This window comes from Schistocerca nitens, chromosome 6 (genome assembly GCF_023898315.1).
Source record: "Schistocerca nitens isolate TAMUIC-IGC-003100 chromosome 6, iqSchNite1.1, whole genome shotgun sequence".
In the NCBI taxonomy this organism is placed as follows: domain Eukaryota; kingdom Metazoa; phylum Arthropoda; class Insecta; order Orthoptera; family Acrididae; genus Schistocerca; species Schistocerca nitens.
Genome location: NC_064619.1, coordinates 507,944,546 through 507,970,256, shown reverse-complemented (window position 1 = coordinate 507,970,256; position 25,711 = coordinate 507,944,546). Strand labels below are relative to the sequence as shown.

The 25,711-nt window shown below is 42.8% G+C and overlaps 1 protein-coding gene across 2 annotated transcripts in view; it reads right to left on the bottom strand.

Moving 5' to 3' along the window:
• Nucleotides 1–25,711, bottom strand: part of LOC126263133 (limbic system-associated membrane protein) — a 981,107-nt gene that overhangs the window by 619,843 nt on the left and 335,553 nt on the right. For both annotated transcript variants that reach the window (XM_049960157.1, XM_049960158.1), the window contains exon 3: nucleotides 13,759–13,880. In XM_049960157.1, the coding sequence (XP_049816114.1) occupies nucleotides 13,759–13,880 (122 nt within the window). The remainder of the gene's footprint in view (nucleotides 1–13,758; nucleotides 13,881–25,711) is intronic.

The window sequence follows — 25,711 nt, the reverse complement described above, 5'->3', positions numbered from 1 at the left end:
GTATTATCGTCCTTACCCTGCCGTCCCTTCCTGGTAGTACCTTTTCTATCCTGGCCTTCTTCCACATAAGTCGCGGACGAAGGTCCTATTGGATCAGCACGATGTCGCCAGGGCGAAAGGGGATGACTCGTCCCGATGGGCGTTTAACTTCATGGTAGTTCCGGAGCTCCAATAGGTGTTCTTTAACCCAACGGTTCCAAAAACTGTCACAGAGTTGCTGTCTCAGTCGGAACTCCTTTGTTAAATTGGGGTTCGCTGAAGGCTCTGGTCCCGTCGGAATAGTCGTAAGTTTTTCTCCCGTCAAAAAATGGGAAGGTGTGAGTGCATCACAATCATCTCCTGGTGTGATGGGCCTGGAGTTCACCGCGGCTTCAATACTGATCAAGGTGGTGTTCAGTTGTTCCTCAGTGAGCTTTGCAAGTCCCAACACCTTCCGTAGGCAACGCTTTATAGTGCCCACCATTCTTTCCCACCATCCTCCCCACCAAGCCACCCGGGAGACAATGAATTTCCAAGTAATACCGTGGTGGACGAGGAACTGATAAGTTTTTGTGGTGGTTAATGCCTTCCAAAGTTGGGCTAGTTCCATATTCGTGGCGTGGAATGTTTTCGCGTTATCTGTATATATCGTATGGGGTAGTCCGCGTCTTCCGGCGAATCGCTGAAGTGCAATAAGAAACTTGTCCGTTGACAAGTCTGTACAGAGTTCGAAGTGTACAGCTCGTGTGGTAGCACATGTGAAAAGAGTGATATATGACTTGTGTGTTTCCTTCCCCACTTTGATGAATAGTGGGCCAGCAAATTCTATTCCGTTTATAGCAAATGGTTTGGCAGGCGAAGCTCGTTCAGGTGGCAGCGGTCCTTCGATCTGTCGCCCTCGTGGATTCTTCAAGATCTTGCATGCGAGGCATGAGTGTAGGATTCTTTTGATGGCCTGACGAGCTCTAAGGATACAAAATTCGGTTCGCAGTTCGGATAGTATAGAACGAACACCAAAGTGATGGAGGCGGATGTGTGTCTCTCGAATAACCAATTGTGTGAAGTGGTGGGTACCCTCAAGGAGTACAGGATGTTTTTGTTCCCTATTTAGGCTAGTGCACTGCAGTCGACCTCCTAGATGTATCAGCCCATCTTCTAGGAAAGGATCGTATCGTGCGATTTTTGACTCTTTTGGCAGTGGTAAGTAATTCTGAAGTGCATTTATTTCGCTGGGGAAGGAATCTCTCTGGCCCACTCGAATCCAATACATTTTGGCAGCTGATAATTCGGTGGCTGTAAGTTCTCCTGAAGATTTATTCTTCTGACGAATGTTGTGTAGGAAGCGGAGAGTCCATGCTGTGATACGAATGAGCTTCCAGTATGAGCTGAATTTGAGTAAGTTCAAAAGGCTGGTTGGCGTAGATATCGACAAAACTTGGCTCTGCGTTTTCTTCCTCTTTTCTTCGGGAGGAAGTCGTACCATCTTTGGTGTATCGTTTGGCCAGCATTCAGGAGGGCGTGTAAGCCAAGGCGGCCCATGCCACCAAATATCCAGAGAATTCATTTGGTAGCCGAGGAGTCCACGTGAGAGGTGGTCAGCAGGATTGTCTGGTCCTGGGCAGTGTTTCCATTGCTTGGGAGTCCTGTGTGTTTGTATCTCAGTTACCCGATTACAAACGAAGGTCTTCCATCTGTTAGGATCACAGCGAATCCAACTTAGTGTTATTGTAGAATCCGTCCACAATATCGCATGGGCAATTTTAAAGTCTGTTGCACGGCAAAAGTAACACAATAGTTTGGGCCCAACTACTGCCGCTAAAAGTTCGAGTCGAGGCAATGTCACCTTCTTAATAGGAGCAAGTCTGTTCTTGCTACAGACTAAATGGGTTACGACGTCATCATCTAAGACAGTACGAATGTACAAAGCTGCTCCATATGCCTTTTCCGAGGCGTCACAGAATACGTGCAGCTGAGAGTCTCTTCCATGAGCTGTAGCTATCCATCTAGGGACACGTATACGTGACAATGAAGGTAAGCTAGATATGCAAGTGCGCCATCGTGCCCCTTAGTCCCAGGGCATAAGTTCATCCCAGGCAATTCCTCGGCACCATGTGTCCTGGAATAGCAATTTCCCAACAAGAGAAACAGGGGAAAACAGTCCGAGTGGGTCATAGAATTTAGCCGTACATTGTAGAAGGAGTCGTTTGGTGGCTGGCTCTTCCGACGACCTTCTGATGATTTCGCTAGGATCGATACAGAAATAGTCACCTGCAGTGTTCCAGTCTAGGCCTAAAACTTGAGTCTGGGTTTGGAGTTCTCGCCCTTCTGCCCTCCAGATAGCGTGGAGTTGTTCACAGTTGGTAGCCAATTTTGATAAGGGGAGACTGATCAATTTCATTAGGGTTACAAGTTCATAGTATATAGTTATAACCAAATTATCACCTTCTACTGAGATCACAAAGTCGTCCATGTACGCAGTCTTGTTTATAAGTTGCGCTACGAGTCGCGTAATGTTTGCTCTTTCTCTCATACATTTTCTCTTTAGAGAGTGTAACTGTGCTTCTGGTTTGTCCATTCCGTCCGATTACTCCAAAGTTTAAAGCAGTGTCGGCTAGCGATCAGCTGGTCCTAGTAGGGCGTTATCTTTGGATCGCTAGTCGAAGTAGTTCAATTGATGGTCGCTAGATGGCAGCACTAGTCATAAACAATCTACAGGCGTAGCGTAGGATCTGATAATTCGTTAAAGCGCTAAACGAACAGCTACAATAGCAGTACACAGCGGCAATAATGTAATCAGTTGCCTTTACAAATGGCACTACAAAACATGTTGCGTGATAATTCAATTGAACTTAGCTGTGTATGCAGGCGGTTGTCGTCGAAGAGCTTGTTGCATGGTGTGACAAATCGCTGCAGTAAGCCCCCTCGTAGCATTGCCGCGTGACGTGCGTCCAGAATTCGTGGTTCACAACGGCAATCGTGGAAATTGTCTCGGGCAAAGTCTATCCCGCGTTTCGGCACCAAATTTCTTATGTTGTGAATCACGGTAGAGCAGCGATTAGCAGTCTAACAACACTTTATTACATAACCACAGAACATACAATACAACGTGTCAAAGATACATTGTCCTAAGAGTAAACAAACAGTCTCTCACTTGCCGAAAGTACTTCCCACAGCGTCCACACTTCACGTATACGCGAAATCTAAAAGATCGACTCCAAAGGATACCAGCCTAAAGGAACCATTCTGCGTCTTTTGCGAATCTTGCGGTCACTGGGCGCAAGACTGTAAGAAGATCGTACGCGTTAATGATCGAATAGTTAAATTGAAACTAGCAAACAGATGCTTTCTTTGTCTTCAACGTGGGCACAAAGTGTCAAATTGCAAAAAGAAAGAAAAGGCTCGGTGTGTTAACTGTAAAAGACTGCATCATAAGTCCATTTGTGAGGAACGAAAGGATATTAGGGGTCCTGCGGGTCAGACAAACGTTACTTCCGTGGGAAAGGTATCTGTCGCTACCCACGGATATACGTTCCTTCAGACAGCTCAAGTATGCGTCTCAGGACCTACAGGATTGAGCAGGACAACGCGATGTCTATTGGACGCAGGTAGTCAGTCCAGCTTCATAGCAAAATCGCTGATTGATGATCTGAAACTGCAAACGGTAGACCGACAAGAACTAACCGTTTGTTCCATTGAATTAAACCCTACACCCCCACGCCACCGCAGGCTTGTTCAGTTTAATATGAAGGGGCTTTGGCAGAATTCTTCAGTGCCACTTACTGCCTTCGAAAGTACTCACGTTATTTCTCACCAGCCTTCAGTTCCACAACATATAAAGAGTTTACCAGATGCCTGTAAGATCACGCTAGCAGATCCGACAACCGATTCAACGGAAGATATTCCTGTGGAGATTCTTGTAGGAGGAGATTTTTATTGGAAGATAGTGAAGCACAATTCACCCACACACATCTCTGAAACCTTAGTGTTAGTTCATTCTCTGTTTGGCTGGATACTTAGTGGTAACAAGTCACAAGCCTGTGTGCATACAACCGTGGTAAATTTTGCTCAGACTGACCGATCTCCTCTGCACTCGGACAATGATTTCAGACATTTTTGGGACTTGGAAACTATAGGGATTACTGCCGATCAGGATCTACCTGTGAACAACAAGGATATGAGGCTTCTTGAAGTGTTTAGAGCATCTTTCTCTATTATGGATCATCGAGCAATGGTTACACTTCCCAAAAGACAACATACAGTGCTTTCGAGTAACAGACCTATCGCGGAAAAACGATTCAAGCACCTTAGGGAAAGATTTCAACGTCAAGAGACCTTTAAGCAAATGTATTTCGATCTTATGCTAGAATACATTACGAAGGGGCAAGTAGAGGTCGCTCCCACCTCACTCTCAGCAAAGGAGCTATTTTATCTCCCTCATCATGCAGTGAGGAAGGAGAAATACGGAACCACTAAGTGGAGAATAGTCTTCGACGCCTCATCTCACGAAAACAATGCACCTTCTCTGAATGAGGTATTAGAAGTAGGACCGAACCTATTACCAGAGATTCTGGAAATTTTACTGAGTTTCAGATTATGTTCTACGGCTATCGTCGCGGACATCACACAATCTTTCCATCAATTAACCTTGAACGAAAAGGACAAAGACTTGACCAGATTCTTCTGGTTCAAAATTAGCCAGGATCAAACAGGAAATCTTCAAACGACGGACGAACTAATAGAATACCGTTTTAACAGACTCCCATTCGGCCTGACCTGCAGCCCATTTTTACTTTCTGCAACGCTAAGAGAACTTGCCGACAAGTGTATGACAACTCCCAAACAGAACGAGGGAAAAATGACTGCCTATATGCCTCTGTACGAGTCCTAATCTCTCTAATCTTATCTTTGTGGTCTTTCTGCGAAATGTAAGTTGGCGGCAGTAAAACTGTACTGCAGTCAGCCTCAAATGCTGGTTCTCTAAATTTCCTCAGTAGCGATTCGCGAAAAGAACGCCTCCTTTCCTCTAGAGACTCCCACCCGAGTTCCTGAAGCATTTCCGTAACACTCGCGTGATGCTCGAACCTACCAGTAACAAATCTAGCAGCCCGCCTCTGAATTGCTTCTATGTCCTCCCTCAATCCGACCTGATAGGGATCCCAAACGCTGGAGCAGTACTCAAGAATAGGTCGTATTAGTGTTTTATAAGCGGTCTCCTTTACAGATGAACCACATCTTCCCAAAATTCTACCAATGAACCGAAGACGACTATCCGCCTTCCCCACAACTGCCATTACATGCTTGTCCCATTTCATATCGCTCTGCAATGTTCCCCCTCCCCCCCCCCCCCCCCAATATTTAATCGACGTGACTGTGTCAAGCGCTACACTACTAATGGAGTTAGCTGCCATCCTCCGAATATGAGTGGCGTTCAATAGCTAATGCAACACATTGCAGCAAACAGCCCTTGAGAGCCCCAGAAACGTCGTCATGACTTTACCGCTTGAGAGTGCAGCTCTGAACCGTTTTCTCAGTGGAAATCCACCGCCTGTCTCGCCTAAGTGAAGGAGGGCAGACCGATCCCTAGGAGGTTCCTGAGTGCTGTTCCCTTAATTATTCTCTGGCAGTGTTAATGTTCTTGTAATTTATTTTAAAAGGTTCTTTTTGAGCTTTACTGTATTTTATATTTTCAATTGAATGAATTGGGGGCCTTCAGCCCTGGAAACATGTTCTTAGAGGTTCCTTCCAGTCCAAACATTATTGACTTCTGCTCTTGAAAGGTTATTGTAATTTCCTCTGAAAAATATTTTACAAGTTGTTGTGAGCCTTCCGCCGTTGGTGTTGCAAAAGGAAATTTGCAAAGTTAATGTATTGTTTTACCGATTGTTGCAATATATATATTTCCTTAATTTTTTGTATTTAACTTTGCGGCCTTCAGCCATCTTATTGCGTTTGTTTATCTCTTTCTGTGCACCTTGCGGGCCAACAGCCCTTTTAGCATCTTAAAACATTGGGGCCTTCTGCCTTCAGTAATAATCATAGTACATTTAGAATTTTGGAAATTTAATCCGGCGGCCTTCAGCCGCTTCGCATGCTGAACTCATAAATGTATACGATTTATCTTATTCGTAAATAGAACTGTGTGTCATGTATTTTCAGAACTGAACTTATTCTAAAGCCTTCAGCCGCGAAGCAAATTTAATTCTTTCAAAAGTGTATTTTGTGAACTAAATGATAATAAATTACAATTGTGAAGTGAATCCGACCACAACTCCCTTGGCCCTTTCCACAACCCTAATTACCTGTTAACCCTGCGTGATTTAGCGGGCGTTTCAATGTACAATAACCAAGCGGGAATAATAAGTCCAAAACCGAAGTGCTCGGATTAAAAAGGATGTAATACGGGGATGTAATCTTTCGCCTCTACAGGCCAATCTGTATATTGAAAAAGCAATGATGGAAATAAAAGAAAGGTTCAGGAGTGGAATTAAAATTTAAGATGAAAGGATATCAATGATACGATTCGCTGATGACATTGCTATCTGAGTGAAAGTAAAGAAGAATTACATGATCAGCTAAATGGTATGAACATTCTAATGCGTAAAGAATGTGGACTGAGAGTAAATCAAAGAAAGACGAAAGTAATGAGCAGTACCAGAAACTTAACACAAGAACTGATTGTTACGAAGTAGATGAAGTTACGGGATTCTGCAACCTTGGCAATAAAATAACCAATTACGGACGGAGGACATCAAAAGCAAGGGCATTCCTGGCCAAGGCAAGTCTACTAGTATTAAACATACGCCTTATATTGAGGAAGAAATTTCTGAGAATGTACGTTTGGAGCACAGTACTGTATGGTTGTGAAACATGGACTGTGGGAAAACCGTAGCAGAAGAGAATCGAAGCATTTGAGATGTTTTATTTCTTGACGAACTCAATGCAGCTTACGGGCTGTATTCATTGATTGAAATTGGCGGTTATTAAATGTTTTCTCATTTTCGTCGGTAACACGACGTACCAGAGAAACAGCTGAATGAATTCTATTTCTTACTAGTTAACCACTGTAGCCATCGCCAGCAGGTAAGACTGAAGAATACTTCTGGCTGCGAGAATAGGTGTTCTCTTTCCATTGGCAACGAAAATAGTATTTCGACTGTACATCTTGCAAATATTTGGTGGTAACGTCTTCATATGTTTCTTAGTTTATTCCTCGGAGCGTTTTTCAGAGCCTGTACTTAACAAAGTTGATTTTAAGATATATTTCTGTTCCTGAAAATCCCTATAACACAAGTTTTAACGCTCAGGGGACTGTTTCTGACTGAGTTGAATGACGCTTTACGAAGACTGATTCACTTTTTGTAAATTTAATATTCTCTGAGTGCACGAGAAATGAGGCACACGCCATAAAATCGTCTGGCGATAAGGAGAGAAACGTTCGAATAGCTAAACTGTAGGTGATGCGATTTATTGTATGGATGAAAGTTCGGCAGCAGACAGCTAAGAATTGAGGGATCCATATCCCGTACGAATAGAAGAGCTGAACACAAACAAAAAATTCTTCTCGTGAAAGGTTATCGATGTGGCTCCCTCGACAGACGACAAAAAACAACAGAAATGTTGCGGAAACCCATTCAGGATATTTTCAACAATAGTCTTCACTGTGAATATTCTTCATTCTACTCTGTCCCTTAAAAGAATATGATAAATATTGCACATAGAAACGCTACAGTTTGTTTTTACTATTTATTCTTGAACAGCATCTCTTTGTAGTTGTTTGAACAGTATACAGCAGATAAAGAGAACTAATGAAGCCTGCAAATTGACTATCACAGTCTTGCAATCTGCCGTAAAACTGTGAGCTTCAGACTGAAAGTAACAGGGCGTCTTGCTGCTGAATTTTTCTGCAGCAGCGGAAGTGAAAACACGCCAGAAAATTAGCGGCCAGAGTATTTCGGTTCCCTCATTCGTAGTTATTGAGGCTCGAACTGAACTTAATAACGGGCCACTCTAGCACGTCAGGCGTGGAAATAATTAGGGTTTCCTTAACAAATTTACACACGCTGTACTGCTCGCAAAACCACCTCGTTAAGCTTCATAAACATCAGTGTGTCGTGACCCAAAACGAGGAGTATCAACAGTGGGCGACCGCAAAGCAAATAACCAGTTCTTTTCTTGTTTTCCCTTTCTGGCTGTGGTAAATGAATCTTTGGAAGTTCTTTGACGAGCCTGGTGCAACTCTGGCTGTTTTAATCTGACATTTAGAGGCGTTTCAGACGACGGATAATACCCGAGGCACCATGTTTATAGTTTAACGTTAGTATCTATTAGCCAAAATTTGTAACATTTCAAAACGACAACAGCACAAAGTTTAATTGTTGAGACACACTGCTGTATTCCTTACTGTATTTCAAAAAAGATAAGACATTTCTGCCACGGTATCTGCAGATTCTTTTGAGCGATATCTCTCGTTATTTATGCCTAAGTTGGTCAGTTGGTTGCGGATATAACTGAGGAAGAGTTATCCATGTTCAGGTTTCTTTTTACAATATAATAGTCTCTTGTAGTTTAGTTGGTCTAAATTAGGTAGCATCACAGTAATACTGTGTAACATGGCCTCAGTTTAGCGAAGAAGACTGTCCTCGTGTATGCAATGTCCAGCTGAAAACACTCATTGATGATTATATTAATAGAAAGGAAAGCTTTAGAATGTTAGACACCTAACCCACTCATTGTTGGTTTTGTCGTAATAGAGCCTTTAAGATACAACGAAATTTCAGAGAAGTATACGATACTAAAAATAAATTTGTCTACTAAGCAAGACATCCCATCTAAGACAAGTCAAAAGTAAAGTCTGTTCATAAATCTCTAAGAACATGTCTTGAAGAAATAATTTAATAACACAATAACAGACGTAGGTGAAGCTTGAGCAGCTGGCCGTTGTGGCCGAGCGGTTCTAGGCTCTCCAGTCTGGAACCGCGCTGCTGCTACTGTCGCAGGTTCGAATCCTGCCTCGGGCATGGATGTGTGTGATGTACTTAGGTTGAAGTAGTTCTAAGTCTAGGGGACTGATGACCTCAGATGTTGAGTCCCATATTGCTCAGAGCCATTTGAACCATTTTTGAAGCTTGAGCGTCACGATTTTTAAGTTAAAAAAATGCCGCGAAGATTGGACGAAATTCAATTCGTGAAGAGCCAAACCTGCTCTGAAAAGGCACGCAAATCTGTGACTTACGAAACCGAAATCTAGGCAAATATGTCCTTGAGAATGATAGCAATGTAACTAACTGCATTTACAATTTTATAATACCAATTTTTACTGGAAATGGTGTTGGAAGGAGGCTCTTTGATCTCTTTACGAGGGAATTGGCTTACTTCTTGGAGCATGATATTTGTTAGGAGAATTAATCTTACGCTCTGGACCATAACAAAGGGAAGTCAGTTTTTCCCGAAACTTTAAGAAGACAAGTTGGTCGAAATATGACAGAGAAGTCGTCGCGTTGTGGACAGTAATATTTCCGTATTTATATTGAAGACGTCCGGTCTCTAATTGTTCCCACTGTGTAGGCTACATCATTTTCAGCTACTAAATCCATCAACGAAAAGTAAAGAAAACTGCTTAGGTAAGGAAGAAATCTAAACAACTGAAATGAATACAGTGAACGGGGCTAAAATAATAGTTTCTAGATATACACCGCGATACTACTTCCCGTCAACTTACGCCTGAGATTAATTAATAGTCCATGGATCATTGATTGTTTGGATCGACTGTGCCTATACGGCTAGAAAAAATTCATAAGTAAAAGGCTGTCGCCAGGTTTTATCGAGTCATCTGAAAGAGTATCCGCCCACATGAATCGAAACGTTAGTTACAAAAATGCCGTGGATCAAAGGGCTTCAGTTCGATTCTGCTTGTAGGGTTGGATATTCTAATGAAACCATGGATAGATTCCAAACGTGCAAGTCGAGTGGCGATAGCAGCAACACACCATCCAATTCGTGGCACGTCATGCAAAAGGAAATGTGAACACAGGAATCCTGATGAAAAGCTACATATTTGTAACTGATTTCAGTGTACAATCAATAATGGCAGAAAACGCACGAAATTCCGCTGGTACGTTCGGGTGGTCTATCTATACACTGCAACAAGGATTTCTGTAGTCAAAGTGACTTCAGCGGCACGTTGTACCCTCCGACGACTCGGGATGGTTGTACGACACGCCACCTCCCTAACACTACCGTCTAGAAGAGACGGCGGTTGTCGGTAGAGAATCTCCTTAATGAACTTGCTCTCACATTCTGTCCCAAGAAGCATCCATTCTGCAGTATCTGTATGGCACGGGGCTAACTGCGAAATGTAACCTAACGTACACCATGTTATCTTCCTCGTTCACGTTGTTGACTGCTTTAAAATAGTATCTACAAATATACAGCATCGCCCAGTTAGCACATCAGCGTGGTAATGAATCAGAATCTTGGTACCACTACACGGTTTCGCGTCAATTGAAGACGCATTCTCAGGTGACACAGAATCTGATCTATATAGCTCTAATACGATTTGGGGGCTGGTGATCAAAAGTTTAGTAACACCTGACATCCTGGGTGCCCTGGCATACTGTGTAGGCAGCATGGAAATGCCTTTCAGGAGATATGTCTGGAACTCGATGACGGCTGCTACATGGCGCTGTTGCATCTGCAAGCACTAGTTTTGCTTCTGCAGCAACACTGATCTCACGTGCTGCCAGTCAATTAGTGCTTGTGTGCACACTATAAAATTAGATGAATTGTGGCTCTGCCTACAATTGCGCATTCACTGTGCTCTCCTGCTGTTCCCGTGTCATACCACTGGTTTGGTTTCAGATTTCGTTACACCTTGGATTTTCTTAGATTTATTGTTTGAACTTTGTTATTCTGCGATGCCGTGCCTGCTCTCCGTTTTCCCTTGCCTGTTGTCCTCCAGTTAACACTCGGCTAACCGCTGTTGACGGCACCTGGATGGCCGGGCACTCTCTGATGAGACTCTGATCCATTACATGTCCTTGTCAGACTCTGGTCACAATAGTTTGCAACAATAAATCAAGACCATAAAGCAGAAAATGATTATTTAAATAAAAATAAATAATATAACACTGTTGAAATCTGTCTAAAAATATAAAATAAATTCTCCTAGCACCAAACAGATAATTCTGAAATCTGTGGTTGTGAGTTTTTAACGACTATGAAAATACTTGTAACATTCATAAAGAAAAATGTAGGGCACATGCGATAGATAGCAGGAAGTTTTTCGTTCCAAGTTTTTCGTCATGAATCTTACAAGTATTTTCAACTCAGTTTACTATCATTAATTTTCAGATATATACGGGGTTAGGAATCTGTGTGGGGCAGGAGAAATTATTTTATACTTTTTAAATTTAGAATGAAGCGATCTGCACTGGCTGTACAATACTTCTATTGAAACTCAAGACCAGTTTCGCGTCAACTGAAGACGCATCCTCAGGTGACAGACAATCTGGATAATGACTCATATCGGAATAGTAACTACTTTAGAGCCATTCGCCATCATTCATGCCCAGTTATAAAAACCGAAGTGCGTTGAAACCGGTAGGTCGGTAGTTCATAGTTAAAATGAAACAGACGGCATATAACCAAGCCACAAGCAGGAAGATGGTTGAGCGGCGGGAAGCAAGGCAGTACTGACCGTTGTGAAATGCAGAAAATGGACGTGGTTGATGAGGAGTGGCTCTCAGGCAGTTACCATTCCGATATGAGTTGTTAAATACAACGCCTATCAAAAAAATTTTCTATTCCACTGTGGTAGAGTGCTTTAGCAATTATTTTCGAATTAATTATGAATAAAAACGGTTATTACTTGGCGACAAAGACTGTTTTTACTCTGAAAGAATCTGTATAACTTGAAGATGCGTCTACAACTGACGCGAAACTGGTCGTGACTTTTAATAAAAGTACAAGATGTATCAAAAAATCATCTGATTTTAAAAAAAATCATAACTACGAGTATTACGTTATTTGAGATGTGTGTGTCAACAACGTACTGTTGGAAAGAGCCAACTTTGAAGCTTTACATCGTTCCCGCTAGGTAGCAGCAGTTTGTACCCACTTCAGTTCTAGTAAAAACGGTGTCGGGACAACAGAAAGTGTTTTATACTCTATGTTTTGCGCAGTGCGGGTCAGTAATAACTGTTTTGTGTGACTTTCGTACTAGGTATGCTCTGGATTCTCCTACAGCATGGCATGGCATGGCATGTGACAATTCCCAGAAACGGGTTGTGTAAAGGCAAACTGCTGGGCTGCCCTCGAGAGTGTGACACAGAGACAAGGAGACCGCGGCAGCTCGACTACTCAATATGCCACCGATGTCCGTCTGTCGTGTGTTGCGTCGACGTTTACACATGAAATCATACAAAATTAAGCTACTGCAAGCTCTTCGTGAAGGTGACAAACAAAAACGTGTGGAGTTGTGTAATTTCATTCTTTGCAACATGGAGGATGACAGTTCTCTTCGACGCTTAGTGTTTGGTAATGGGGCAACATTCCACTTAAATGGAAAGGTGAACCGTCATAATGTAAGAATATGGGGTACGAAACAACAAGATGAAGTTGTACGGCATGAGACTGTCTAAAATTTAATATGTTTTGTGTAGTTTCACGGGAAAAGATGTATGGTCGATATGTTTGACAACTTTCTTTTCCCCACAGCTGGAGACTGATTCGAACGACTTCATTTACCAACGGGATGGGTCATCGCCACATTGGAATCGGAAAGTGCGGGAATCTTTAAATCGAATGAAAGATGGATCGGTCGCATCCGCCCAAGTGATTCGGCCTTACATTACTGACCTCTAAGATCACCGGACCTGACTGTATAAAATTATTTCTGATGTGGGTTTGTAAAAGGCTCTGTTCATGTGCCTCCGATACGAACAACAATGGATGAACTGAGACATCGCATAACAGCAGGTGTGGAAGCTGAACTCAAGACAACCGCGCGACCGCTACGGTCGCAGGTTCGAATCCTGCCTCGGGCATGGATGTGTGTGGTGTCCTTAGGTTAGTTATGTTTAAGCAGATCTAAGTTCTAGGGGACTTATGACTCAGATGTTGACTCCCATAGTGCTCAGAGCCATTTGAACCAACTCAAGACATGTTTGCTGGAGTGTGGCAACAGTTTTAATATCGCATTGATATATGCCGTGCACATCAAAGGCGGCATATTGAACACCTTTGAAAAGGTATGAAAATTTTTTTTGAGTTTCCCGTTCATCAAAAAAATATATATATTGTATATTTATGTTAGTTTCAGATATATAGACGTGCCAAATAGGATGATTCTTTTTTATACAGCCTGTATTTTGTAGCCAGTATGCATCGTTTCATTCAAAACTCACAAATCTGGGTGCGGTGGCCCACAATTTAAAATAATAATATACTTTTTAGTCTGATTTAAAAACGTGATATATTAAAAATTTATTTTTATTTACTTAAATATTTAGATCTGCGTTGCGTCGTACTGTCCTACAGTTGGACTCCGGTCACTGAGTTTCAAATATCGTAAAGCAAGAACAACATGGACTAGAGCAGTCCATAAGGTTCCATTGTTAATGATGGCATATCATCAGCAATATGCTGAAAGGAGACTTTGCGTCTTCTGGAAATGCTTTTTGTCGTTATTTTAATATGCTGGATAAGAATTTAAAAGAACTAAGTAGTCGGCACATTGTCTGTGTGCTTTCCTCTACAGTAGTCGGCAGCTGCTGCTCTTACCTTTCTTGTCCAGGTTATCGTCGGCACGGGGTTCCCAGACGCGCGGCATTCCAGCGTCACGGATGCGCCCTTCTTCACCTCCATGTTACCACCAGACGAAACGTGGTGGATGCGGGGTGGCACTGCAGCAAAAAAAAAAAAACGGTGTCAGAGTACGAATATTTGTGTCAGAGTCAGGAGTTGACGGTACTTAAGTAAGATGAGCTAATTTTGTGTCCAAATATGCTGTCGGGAACTATGGATATGAACAGGCGAGGAAATAAACCTATGGAAGACAGTTATCATAAGAAGCCGTAGTATCCCTACAGCTAATTTTGTCACGAGTGTAACTTTTGTAATTCTAATAATGTTGTGAGCGGTTTTCAAATTTCTACCATGATCGTGTTGTTAAGCTGTACCAAATTTCCCTCCAGTAAGAAGTATTCAGAATGTATCATAATCAATAGTGAAAACTTAGGTGAATGAAAGTATACGATAGCAGAAAAGAAAGTTCGATTAAATATTGGTCCGCCAGGGTTTGGTAACGATTGATTTCATTATGGCGTATTGTTCTAGTTAGCACAAACGTATTAGATATGTAAGCTTTTTGATTAAGTCCCCATCTGATTGCTTGTGGTCATCTCAAAATAGAATCTTACAGCACTTCCGTTGAAATGGTTGTAGAACTGAAGCAACGAATTTAGTGTTGTCAAAATCTGCGACATGATCAAGAGAATGTCTGAAAGAATCCGTATCTCGCTGTAGAGACGATACCTCAGACCAATAGGCTTTAATTTCCTTTATAATAATTGCTAGAGTATGTATGACAAGAACAAAAAAATCCAGCCAAGTACACATGTATAATGTGCAGCGACCGTTGAGTATGTGTAGAACAAGAGAATGCAAATTACTGCCTGACTTTGAAAAATGCGTACGATGCAACCAATATCAAAATACTTCGGAATATTTTTGTTATAAATGTATTTTAAAATATTCTGCTCTGGGGTTACTGGTAAATTTAACACTCTTTGAATTACAAAAGATTGTACACAAATAGCATACATTTTTAAAATCAGTTTCATTTGTAGTCTAGACTGTTGCCACCAACCTGTTACCTGCAGAAGATATGTGAACTGTACGTATCGTGATGGATAAAATATGTGGAGTAACTTTTATAAAACGGAGGCATTGTTGTAAGTGGAATGACGAAGTAATCGATAGATCCTTTATTAACTGCTATTTGACGATGGAAAAAAAAGAAAATGTGTATTTTTAACTTGGGATAATCTTTACATGTCTACTTACTTTCGTATCGACAGTCGACGTTACATTATTTAATCTTTGTCTAACTAGCGTATTTGTCGTCCAACTCGTTTCACATTTCGTAGCAGGTACCAACTAAATTCTCCCTATTTCTTTTAAGGTTAACACACAGAGAAGAACTTAACCTTATCTTTTTAATATCACTACGTTTCATATAATTATGCCTTTTAGTTTTTGACCTTTTCATACACCACTTGCTTTTATAACCTTATTTTCCGTTCTCCCCCGAGTGCAGGTTTCACCTCAGTATGATGTTTTCCATATGTATACTCTTGGGAATTTTTTCATCTTCCCACGTTAGTACACGATGCCAGGAGAAATCTTTTGTCGAAGCTGGTAATCTTCACTCATAATAATACACATTTGTAACAAACTTTACAAAATTAAAGAAGAACAGCAGCAAAAGTGGTAAATTATTACTGAAACCCACAAAACTGTGGACGTTCTACGTTATCAATTTTCTTACTTAACTGGTTTCTGGCTGACGAGGACATTGACAGACTGTAATCGACTATCATCATTAAAGAACTTGTGGCCGAAACTGAAAAAAATAACACACATGGAGGGTAAGGTGAAGGATGAGAGTGAATATCATCGTCGACAGAGCATTAGTAAAGTAATTAAAAACAAAATAAAAACTTTAAGGTGTGTGTGTGTGTGTGTGTGTGTGTGTGTGTGTCTGCGCGCACGTGTGTGTGCGTGCAGAGACGAGGCATAAGAGGATAACGTGAGAAAAGTATTACGCGTAACGGAATATCTTACAAAACCATTTAAACTAAACTAACAATCTCCGACAAGACTCCGAGGACACAATCTGAATAAAGAAATTCATGCATCAATTTCACTTTAATAAGGTTTTTACTTTAATTTAAATTGCTATATGGCTCTTAGGTGGTTATACAATATGTAAATGTCTATTCTGTTTAATATATTACTTTCCTCATGTTACCCTCTCCCTACCACTGTCAAAGATGTTATTTATGGGTGTCTGCACCTCTCTTTATATGAGACATACATTTTTCGAAGTTATTTAACAGTACTGTATCCTTTTTTGCGACGATAATCAGTTATAGCCAAACCATTGCCTTGTAAACAGGGAACGAAATAAAATAATATGGTTGAGGAGCTACACTTTTTTGTGTTTTGCATTTATAATTTTGAAGTTTTTCTACCAATGGATGGACGGAAGGTGAACTGTATTAAGTAAACCTATGAGTTGGAGCTCGCGAATCACTACAGATTTTTAATTACATTGGTGATAATCATTGTAGTTCAAATTAAATTGTACAGAGTGAACGAGGTTGAAATACAGCAAGTAAAGTCGACCATGCAGTGTCGCTACTAGGACTAGACTTTCGTTAGTCAGTCCTCTTGCAGGCTGGACTGGATAGTGGTCCAGTAAGGGAGTAGGGTGCAAATTGCAGCCTCATTCATCAGCCATGGAGGGGACAGCTGCTCGCCGCCTGTCTCGTTTGGCAAACATCCAGATGCGGAGGTCGTGCATCACGCCGTCTCCTTGGCGCGCTGGGCGGCGCACACGTCGCCGCGGCGCGGCGCTGCGCTGCGCTCTGACGGACGGCTGCTGGTAGCTCTCACCTGCTGGCGCACGGCCGCTGCGGGCCCGACTCCTCCGCAACCGTGATTACTCCCGGTTTACGAGCCCCTGCCTGCCTCTGCCGGCACCTGATTTGTGGCCTCCCTGTTCGACAGTAACTGCTGACGACCGCCCATCTAGGAACAGGCGCCTCCGCATCGATTCCTGATTGCCATGCGCCTCATTAACGGCGCTTCCGCTCGCTGTTCGTCTCATTGCCAACGGGAACGCCTGCCTTTCGCCGTGAGTAATGTGTAATGCGGTCATAAACGAAGCTGCCATTTTGAACACCACTGTCTCTCTCTACATGTGGTCATATTGGTCATACATCCTTAAAAACTGTTGGATGGGGGGGGGGGGGGGTGGAGAGGGAGGGGGGGGGAGTATGGACAGAGTCCAAAATACGACAAATCGTGATAAGTGATAGTTAAAGAGAAAGCGTTCCATTTACCTTGATCACCTCGAATAAAATTTTTTTTCAGAGGCGAAATAAAAACTGTTTAGCTACTAGAGGAGGTGTTGTGACTGTAGAAAATTTTAATTTATATTCTTGCTTTTGTGACCATAATGATAGTCCAGGCTCCATAGGCAAACAGCCAGCTGACATTAAGAAATAGTCCACCAGGAAGTAGGGACAAGATAAGCGGTGGAGGCTGCCAAGTATGGCTTGTTGATCAAATAACTTAGTGTTTGACTTCCTGCTAGACGAAGCAGCATGAAACAACTACGAAGGCTTTCCCGGCGTAATAATTGATAATATTCTTCTCGGGTGTGCAGCCGGATCATAACGTCTTCGTGACACAATATTTCCGCGGTCCAACTGGCCTCCATCTTCAGGTGAAAGTGCTGGTACACGATCTCGGTGGAACTGACTACTCAGCGCAAGCGTCGGCCCCTATATAGGCCGCAGAAGGCCCACAACGCGTGCGCGAGAAGGTGCCGTAACTGCCCTCTAGCGCAAGTATACATACCGCGCCGCCAGTGGTGGAAACAGGTGAAATCGAGATATCACTATCAAAAATTAAAAATTTAGAAAGACAAGTGTTATCTTTTAAGTAAGACTTGTAACCCGGTGTTATCAGACATTAAAAAACAACGGTGTGTGTTTCGATCGTCGGAATAAAATTTTTAAATTTTTAATTTTTGTCCTCATCATTTCATCATCATCATTCGTGACAGTCACTAGACTGGACCGTGTAAAAATTGGACTGTGTAAAAATTTGATCTTTGTACGGGTGATGATGACCGCGCAGTTGAGCGCCCCACAAATGTTCAAATGTGTGTGAATTGCTAAGGGACCAAACTGCTTAGGTCATCGGCCCCTAGACTTACGCACTACTTAAACTTACAAACTACTTAACCAAACATCATCATCAAACAAGGAGAATGCACACCAGTCATTCAGTCAAATATCTTCAGTTGAAGGTTTTAGTGATTACAATGTACACCAACGAAAAGAAGATAGAAACGCCTCTCATCTGTGGAGAGTCAACCTCGTATTTTTGTTACCCTTTTAATAATGCCACGTTTATATGAATGGTAAACTGTGATACACATTTGTACATGTCCTAAGGAGAGGAAGTGGATTACCGAATCTGTTGATACACATTTTACTTGGTTTCTTGACAAAAAGTAATTTGGGGGGGGGGGGGTCGGGGGTAAAGATAAATTGGACACCTTCTATACAATAAGACTGCATCGTCCAAACACAGAACCTGTAGTTTTACATGTGTCTACAAAAGTATTCAATTCCCAAATTACGATCACTTCGTAGTGGACGTGATCCACTCTGTGCCATCTACAACAACACAATGAAACTCCAACAAAGAGGCATTTGCAAAGATACGTTTGTGGATCTACATTTTTGTTTACTATCGGGCAATCGCACAACGGTATGCAAGCGACGTTCATTCATTATCATTCTCGGCGCTGTACTCACGAGAATAGCAAAGTAGTAGATATATGATGATAATATTACATAACCCATAACTCTGAATCTATGGGTCGACAATAGGAGGTGCGGCACTGCTAATTAATCTGCTGGTATCTCGCAAAAGGAAGACCTCAAGGCGTGAAGGAATGCAAAAAGTTCACTTGGTCTGCAGCCGTTATACTGTTTACGATTACTGCCACAGATGCAACGGAAGTATCGGTGAATGTTCCCCATTAATAGTACTGCCTACACTGACCTGAGTCCCTACCGCTATGACCTGCTCATCTGGGTATGGCCGTCGACTTGATAAGGAAGAAATATGATTGATCCGCCCAGGGGACAGGCTTCCAGTGATTCACTATCCAATTTCTGTTGCAGTCGTAACTGACAATGATGGGTCAACATGGAAACACGTAAGAGACCCACATTCAGCGATGTGCGCTTAACGGCGTGCTTCTGAAACATTTGTACCTGCAACAGTAACGTACTCTGCTGTCAGATGTTCTCCGGCCGTGCGGTTCTCGGCGCTGCAGTCTGGAACCGCGAGACCGCTACGGTCGCAGGTTCGAATCCTGCCTCGGGCATGGATGTGTGTGATGTCCTTAGGTTAGTTGGGTTTAACTAGTTCTAAGTTCTAGGGGACTAATGACCTCAGAAGTTGAGTCCCATAGTGCTCAGAGACATTTGAACCATTTTTGTCAGATGTTCCAAGACTCTCAGAATATCCTACCTCTTTTCGTTTGCGTCATCATTCTTCTGAATCGTTTGATGCGGCCACCTAACAAGTTATTCTCCTGTGATAACCTGTTTTACATCTACATTCACATACAGAATCTGTAAGCCGGTGCGTGGCGGAGGGTGCCCTGTACCACAATTAGTCATTTCTCTTTCTGTTCCACTTCCAAATAGAACTAGGGAAAACGACTATCTATAGCCATCGTATGAGCCCTAATGTCTCGTACCTTATCTTCGTGATCCTCACACCAAATGTATGTTGGCGGCAGTAGAATCATTATGCAGTCGGCTTCAAATGGCAGTTCTCTAAATTTTCTTAGTAGTGTTTCTCGAAGAGAACATCGCTTTCCTTAAAGATATTCCCATCTGAGTTGCAGAGGATCTCAGTAACACTTACATGTAACAAATATGGCAGCCCGCTTTCTACGTCATGCTTTAATCCCACCTGACACGGATCCCAAACGTTTGAGCAGTACTCAAGAAAAGGTCGCACTAGTGTCTCCTTTACAGATGAACTTTCCCAAATTTACCCAATAAACCGAAGTCGACTATTCCCTTTCCCACGCCCGTTCCATTTCATATAGCTTTGCAACGTTACTCTCAGATATTGTAAACGACGTGACTCTGTTAGGCGGTACACTAAAAATGCTGTATTCGTACATAATGGGTTTGCTTTTCCTACTCACATGTATCAGTTTATATTTTTTTTACTTTTAGAGCTAACTGCTATTCGTCACACCAATTAGCAATTTAACCTAAGTTATCTTCTATCCTCCTACAGTCACTCAACGACGAGAGCTTCCCGTACTTCACAGCATCATCAGCAACCAAACGCAGATTGCTGCCCAGACCGCCAGAATCTTTATATACATAAAAAATAATGGCGTTCAGTTCCCTGGAGCACTGCTGACGAAACCCTCGTCTTCATGTCATTCGTTCCTTCGCAGGGCAGGAGAACTCCCGACCTTCTAGGCGAACAGCAGACCAGCTTCGCTATTTCCCATATGCTCCTTCCCAAGAGCCGACACATAACAATCTGCTCTTTATCACAGTCGACTATGTCAGTCTATTTTCTTGTCGCTAGAATGATTCCTAATTGGTCTCTGCTCAGCTTAGATACTTCCCTTGGTGCTTACGTGACCGCAACGTCACCAGGAAGGGTTCAACCTCTCGGTGGACAGAGATCAAAATGGTTTGGTCCATCAGTGTATTTTGTAATTAAGAAAGTAAGATCGGTGTTCCATGTTTATCTAGTACATATAGAAAATTTGATGGAAGTAGGAAAACCAGGTTGAAGCACCTTTGCTGTAGGGAAACATGAAAGTGCGAAAAAAATATGAGAACGCTCTTCGTAGATGTGTGTGCGCCAGCACCACACACCCTTGGACAGGAACTAGCAACGAATCTGTTCTGTGAGAGGCTAGCGTACGCGTGCAAGTTACTCAGCTTGTTCAAAGATGTGGACTGAATTACATCGGATAATACTGCTTAGTGGCACTATTACAGATGCTGCACCAATAAGAACAGCGTTGTACTATTGGTTTAGTTTGCCATCTGTGAACCGTTAAGGGAAGGGGGATGCAAGAAAGGAAAAAAGCGACGTCTTTCGACTCGACATAGCATTTTACCTCCTTCAGGTATGATATATTCCAGTTACGTAAACGCACAGACCACCTTCTAATGTTATTATCAAATATATTTTATGTGATTTTCATGTGTGACGACTAAGAGTTCTGAGAAATTCGTGTACTCTTGTGAAGCAGGTTATGAAACTGTTTCTTGGCCAAACAATTTATGTGGGTGTTGGTTTTCGGTGTTACTGCCTATGCAACGTTATTGTTGTGTAACAGTTTTATGCTAAGAGATGTCAGTAAAAGGATTATCTGAAAATTGATGTATTCACATAGTGCACTTTCCGATTTGGACTTTTTATTCATGGTTTTTTATCAGCCCGAAATTGGTTTGGTGGAAGAATTTCTGTAGAATATGATTTCAGTTCGTTAATAACCATTCCCATTCTATAGCGCGTGAAAAGATCATTCCGATACTTCCTTAAAATTTTACATTTGCATAAAGAAATTGTGCTTAACAAAATGGGCAACGGAAGCTTATGTACGCTTTGGAGTGACGACGGTTCATAGTAACAAACAAAACTTTGTTCCACGGTTTAGCCGCACTGCACTTGGGCTCTATTGATGAGCTGCATTGTAACTTGGAATTTACACTGTGATTTTGGGGGCAATTGGCGCACAAGAGTTCCGTGAGTTTCTGGTTTGATACGCTGCTGCGTGTCAGCTACCAACTTAAGAAAGGAACTGACGTATACCACTGAGCTCAGCAAGATGGAAATTGCAAATTTGTGGTAAGGTCTTATGGGACCAAACTGCTGTGGTCATTGGTCCCCAAACTTACGCACTGCTTAATCTAACTTACGCTAAGGACGACACACACTCCCATGCCCGAGGGAGGACTCGAACCTGAGACGGGGCAGCCGCTCAGGCCGTGACAAGACGCCTAAGACCGCGCGGCTAACGAGGACGGCACTGAGCTCAGCAAACTATCGCTTTATGCCTTACGGAGAGTGTATAATGTACCAGTCCAATTTTATTCTTGTGCTGTTGTAATTTTGCGTGACACGCGAGTAGAAGATCTATGTGAAAAAGCTCGTAGCTCCTTAATTTGCCATGTAAACATGCAATAGATGAGGAGGGAAGTAACACTTGAGTCGGAATGTCCAGTCTCGCATATTTAAGGGTAACTTATTCCATGGTGTAAAGCACCTTCCCAATAGCATCCCCCACTGAAATGTATTGGCCGTTTCCATGGCACTCTCAAGTTAACCAAACAAACCAATGACTTTAATTCATCCCGGCAAAAGTTTCAGAAGTATGAAAAAATTAGAAGATTCGATGTAAAATGAGTTTTGTTAGCTATTTATACCTTGAAGAAAATTACGTTTCCATATAATTAACCCAATATATCTTAGTTTTCTCCAAAAATGAATGTATAAGGTTGTTACACCTTAAATCCTTCTCAATATACGCCGTTAGGTAGCTCGACTTCTGTAACTAATTATAATGAATATCTACCATACAATATTCGGGCCTTCTTGTCGATTTATACCTATTATTTTGCCATGTATGTTAGGATTGAAGTTTAGCTACCACAGTATTTGCAGTAGTCACTGATCAACGGCCGGTCTTCCTGGGCCTCGCGAAGTCTTTCTACTATTCTTTTACTTGCATTCACTTGTCCCGCGGGTTCTGCGCATTTAGTATTATTCGGAAAACAGTTTGACGGTTAAAATGAATTTAGTCGGTGTGCGTAGCATTTTTATTTGGCTTAAGCTACAGCGAGCTGCTGACGACCTGAAGGTGCTCGGGTTCGACTCCAGATACATTACACAGCTATAATGTCTCACTAACATCTCAACACTTTTCTTGTCTCCCAATGTGCGGTGACATCTACTGCATACTGTGTGTCTGCTTCAGAACGTAGGTGGAACGAAATGTTTCTTTCTGGCGAGAAGAAACATACTCTTCTCCTTTCAGTCTTTTGGTTCAGAAACACGTGTAGATTGTCCATAATTTCTTATAATTTAAAGCTGTAGATTTTAAAAAGGCAAATGACTCAATTGGTAGAGATGCACTAATCAATATTATAAAGGAATTCGGACTCTACAATAAAATAACATAAATAATTATGGAACTTTAACAAACACTACTTCAAAAGTAAAATTTATGGGCGACCTGTCAAAACATTTTGAAATAAAGTCAGGTGTGAAATAGGGACATGGTTTATCGTCCCTGCTTTTTAACTGCGTGTTAGAGAAGGTAGTGAGAGAATGGAGAAAAACCAATACCAAGGGTGTTCAGCTAATAAGAAACCCAAATAAAACCACAAGAGTTTGTCTACCTTTTTAAGATGATATGGCATTAATTACTGACTCACTGGATAGTATCAAAGAACAAATAACAGAACTACAGAAACAAGCAGACAAAATATTACTAAAAATATCATTTGGAAAAACAGGTTTTAATGCTAAATATCAATGATGACCCTCCATATCTTAAAATCCATAAAAACACAATATCTAAAACAAACTGTTTTAAGCACCTGGGAGAATGGATAACAATCAACACTAAAGAAAATATAGTCTTTGAGAGCAGAGTAAATAAAATGGAAAGGAATTTCAAATGAGAAACAAACATATATAACAAGAAAATTTGTCCTGTAACACAAAACTAAACCACTACCAAACAGTGGTAAGGCCTGGAACACTGTATGCGGGAGAAACACTTAAATTAACAAGATTTTACGATCTAGAAAATCTGGAAAGGATGAATTCTAAGGAAAATACCGGGGCCTGGAAGTAATAGTAATGCTGAAAACAAATTAATATTATACAGAGCGTTCTATTTGAAAATGGAAAAGCTAACTGATGTTGTGAGGACACATACACTCCTGGAAATTGAAATAAGAACACCGTGAATTCATTGTCCCAGGAAGGGGAAACTTTATTGACACATTCCTGGGGTCAGATACATCACATGATCACACTGACAGAACCACAGGCACATAGACACAGGCAACAGAGCATGCACAATGTCGGCACTAGTACAGTGTATATCCACCTTTCGCAGCAATGCAGGCTGCTATTCTCCCATGGAGACGATCGTAGAGATGCTGGATGTAGTCCTGTGGAACGGCTTGCCATGCCATTTCCACCTGGCGCCTCAGTTGGACCAGCGTTCGTGCTGGACGTGCAGACCGCGTGAGACGACGCTTCATCCAGTCCCAAACATGCTCAATGGGGGACAGATCCGGAGATCTGGCTGGCCAGGGTCGTTGACTTACACCTTCTAGAGCACGTTGGGTGGCACGGGATACATGCGGACGTGCATTGTCCTGTTGGAACAGCAAGTTCCCTTGCCGGTCTAGGAATGGTAGAACGATGGGTTCGATGACGGTTTGGATGTACCGTGCACTATTCAGTGTCCCCTCGACGATCACCAGTGGTGTACGGCCAGTGTAGGAGATCGCTCCCCACACCATGATGCCGGGTGTTGGCCCTGTGTGCCTCGGTCGTATGCAGTCCTGATTGTGGCGCTCACCTGCACGGCGCCAAACACGCATACGACCATCATTGGCACCAAGGCAGAAGCGACTCTCATCGCTGAAGACGACACGTCTCCATTCGTCCCTCCATTCACGCCTGTCGCGACACCACTGGAGGCGGGCTGCACGATGTTGGGGCGTGAGCGGAAGACGGCCTAACGGTGTGCGGGACCGTAGCCCAGCTTCATGGAGACGGTTGCGAATGGTCCTCGCCGATACCCCAGGAGCAACAGTGTCCCTAATTTGCTGGGAAGCGGCGGTGCGGTCCCCTACGGCACTGCGTAGGATCCTACGGTCTTGGCGTGCATCCGTGCGTCGCTGCGGTCCGGTCCCAGGTCGACGGGCACGTGCACCTTCCGCCGACCACTGGCGACAACATCGATGTACTGTGGAGACCTCACGCCCCACGTGTTGAGCAATTCGGCGGTACGTCCACCCGGCCTCCCGCATGCCCACTATACGCCCTCGCTCAAAGTCCGTCAACTGCACATACGGTTCACGTCCACGCTGTCGCGGCATGCTACCAGTGTTAAAGACTGCGATGGAGCTCCGTATGCCACGGCAAACTGGCTGACACTGACGGCGGCGGTGCACAAATGCTGCGCAGCTAGCGCCATTCGACGGCCAACACCGCGGTTCCTGGTGTGTCCGCTGTGCCGTGCGTGTGATCATTGCTTGTACAGCCCTCTCGCAGTGTCCGGAGCAAGTATGGTGGGTCTGACACACCGGTGTCAATGTGTTCTTTTTTCCATTTCCAGGAGTGTATATCGACTGGACAATACCAGACTAACGAAGCAACTCTAGATTGTCTGCGTTGAGAGAGTGTCAAGTGAATTGTGATGGTAGATAAGAACACCACGATCGCAGACAATCTAACTATTCTACATATACATACATACTCCGCAATCCACCATCAGGTGCGTGGCAGAGGGTACCTCGCATCACAACTAGCATCTTCTCTCCCTGTTCCACTCCCAAACAGAACGAGGGAAAAATGACTGCCTATATGCCTCTGTAGGAGCCCTAATCTCCCTTATCTTATCTTTGTGGTCTTTCCGCGAAATGTAAGTAGGCGGCAGTAACATTGTACTGCAGTCAGCCTAAAATGCTTGTTGTCTAAATTTCCTCAGTAGCGATTCACGAAAAGAACACCTCCTTTCCTCTAGAGACTCCCACCCGAGTTCCTGAAGCATTTCCGTAACACTCGCGTGATGATCAAACCTACCAGTAACAAATCTAGCAGCCCGCCTCTGAATTGCTTCTATGTCCTC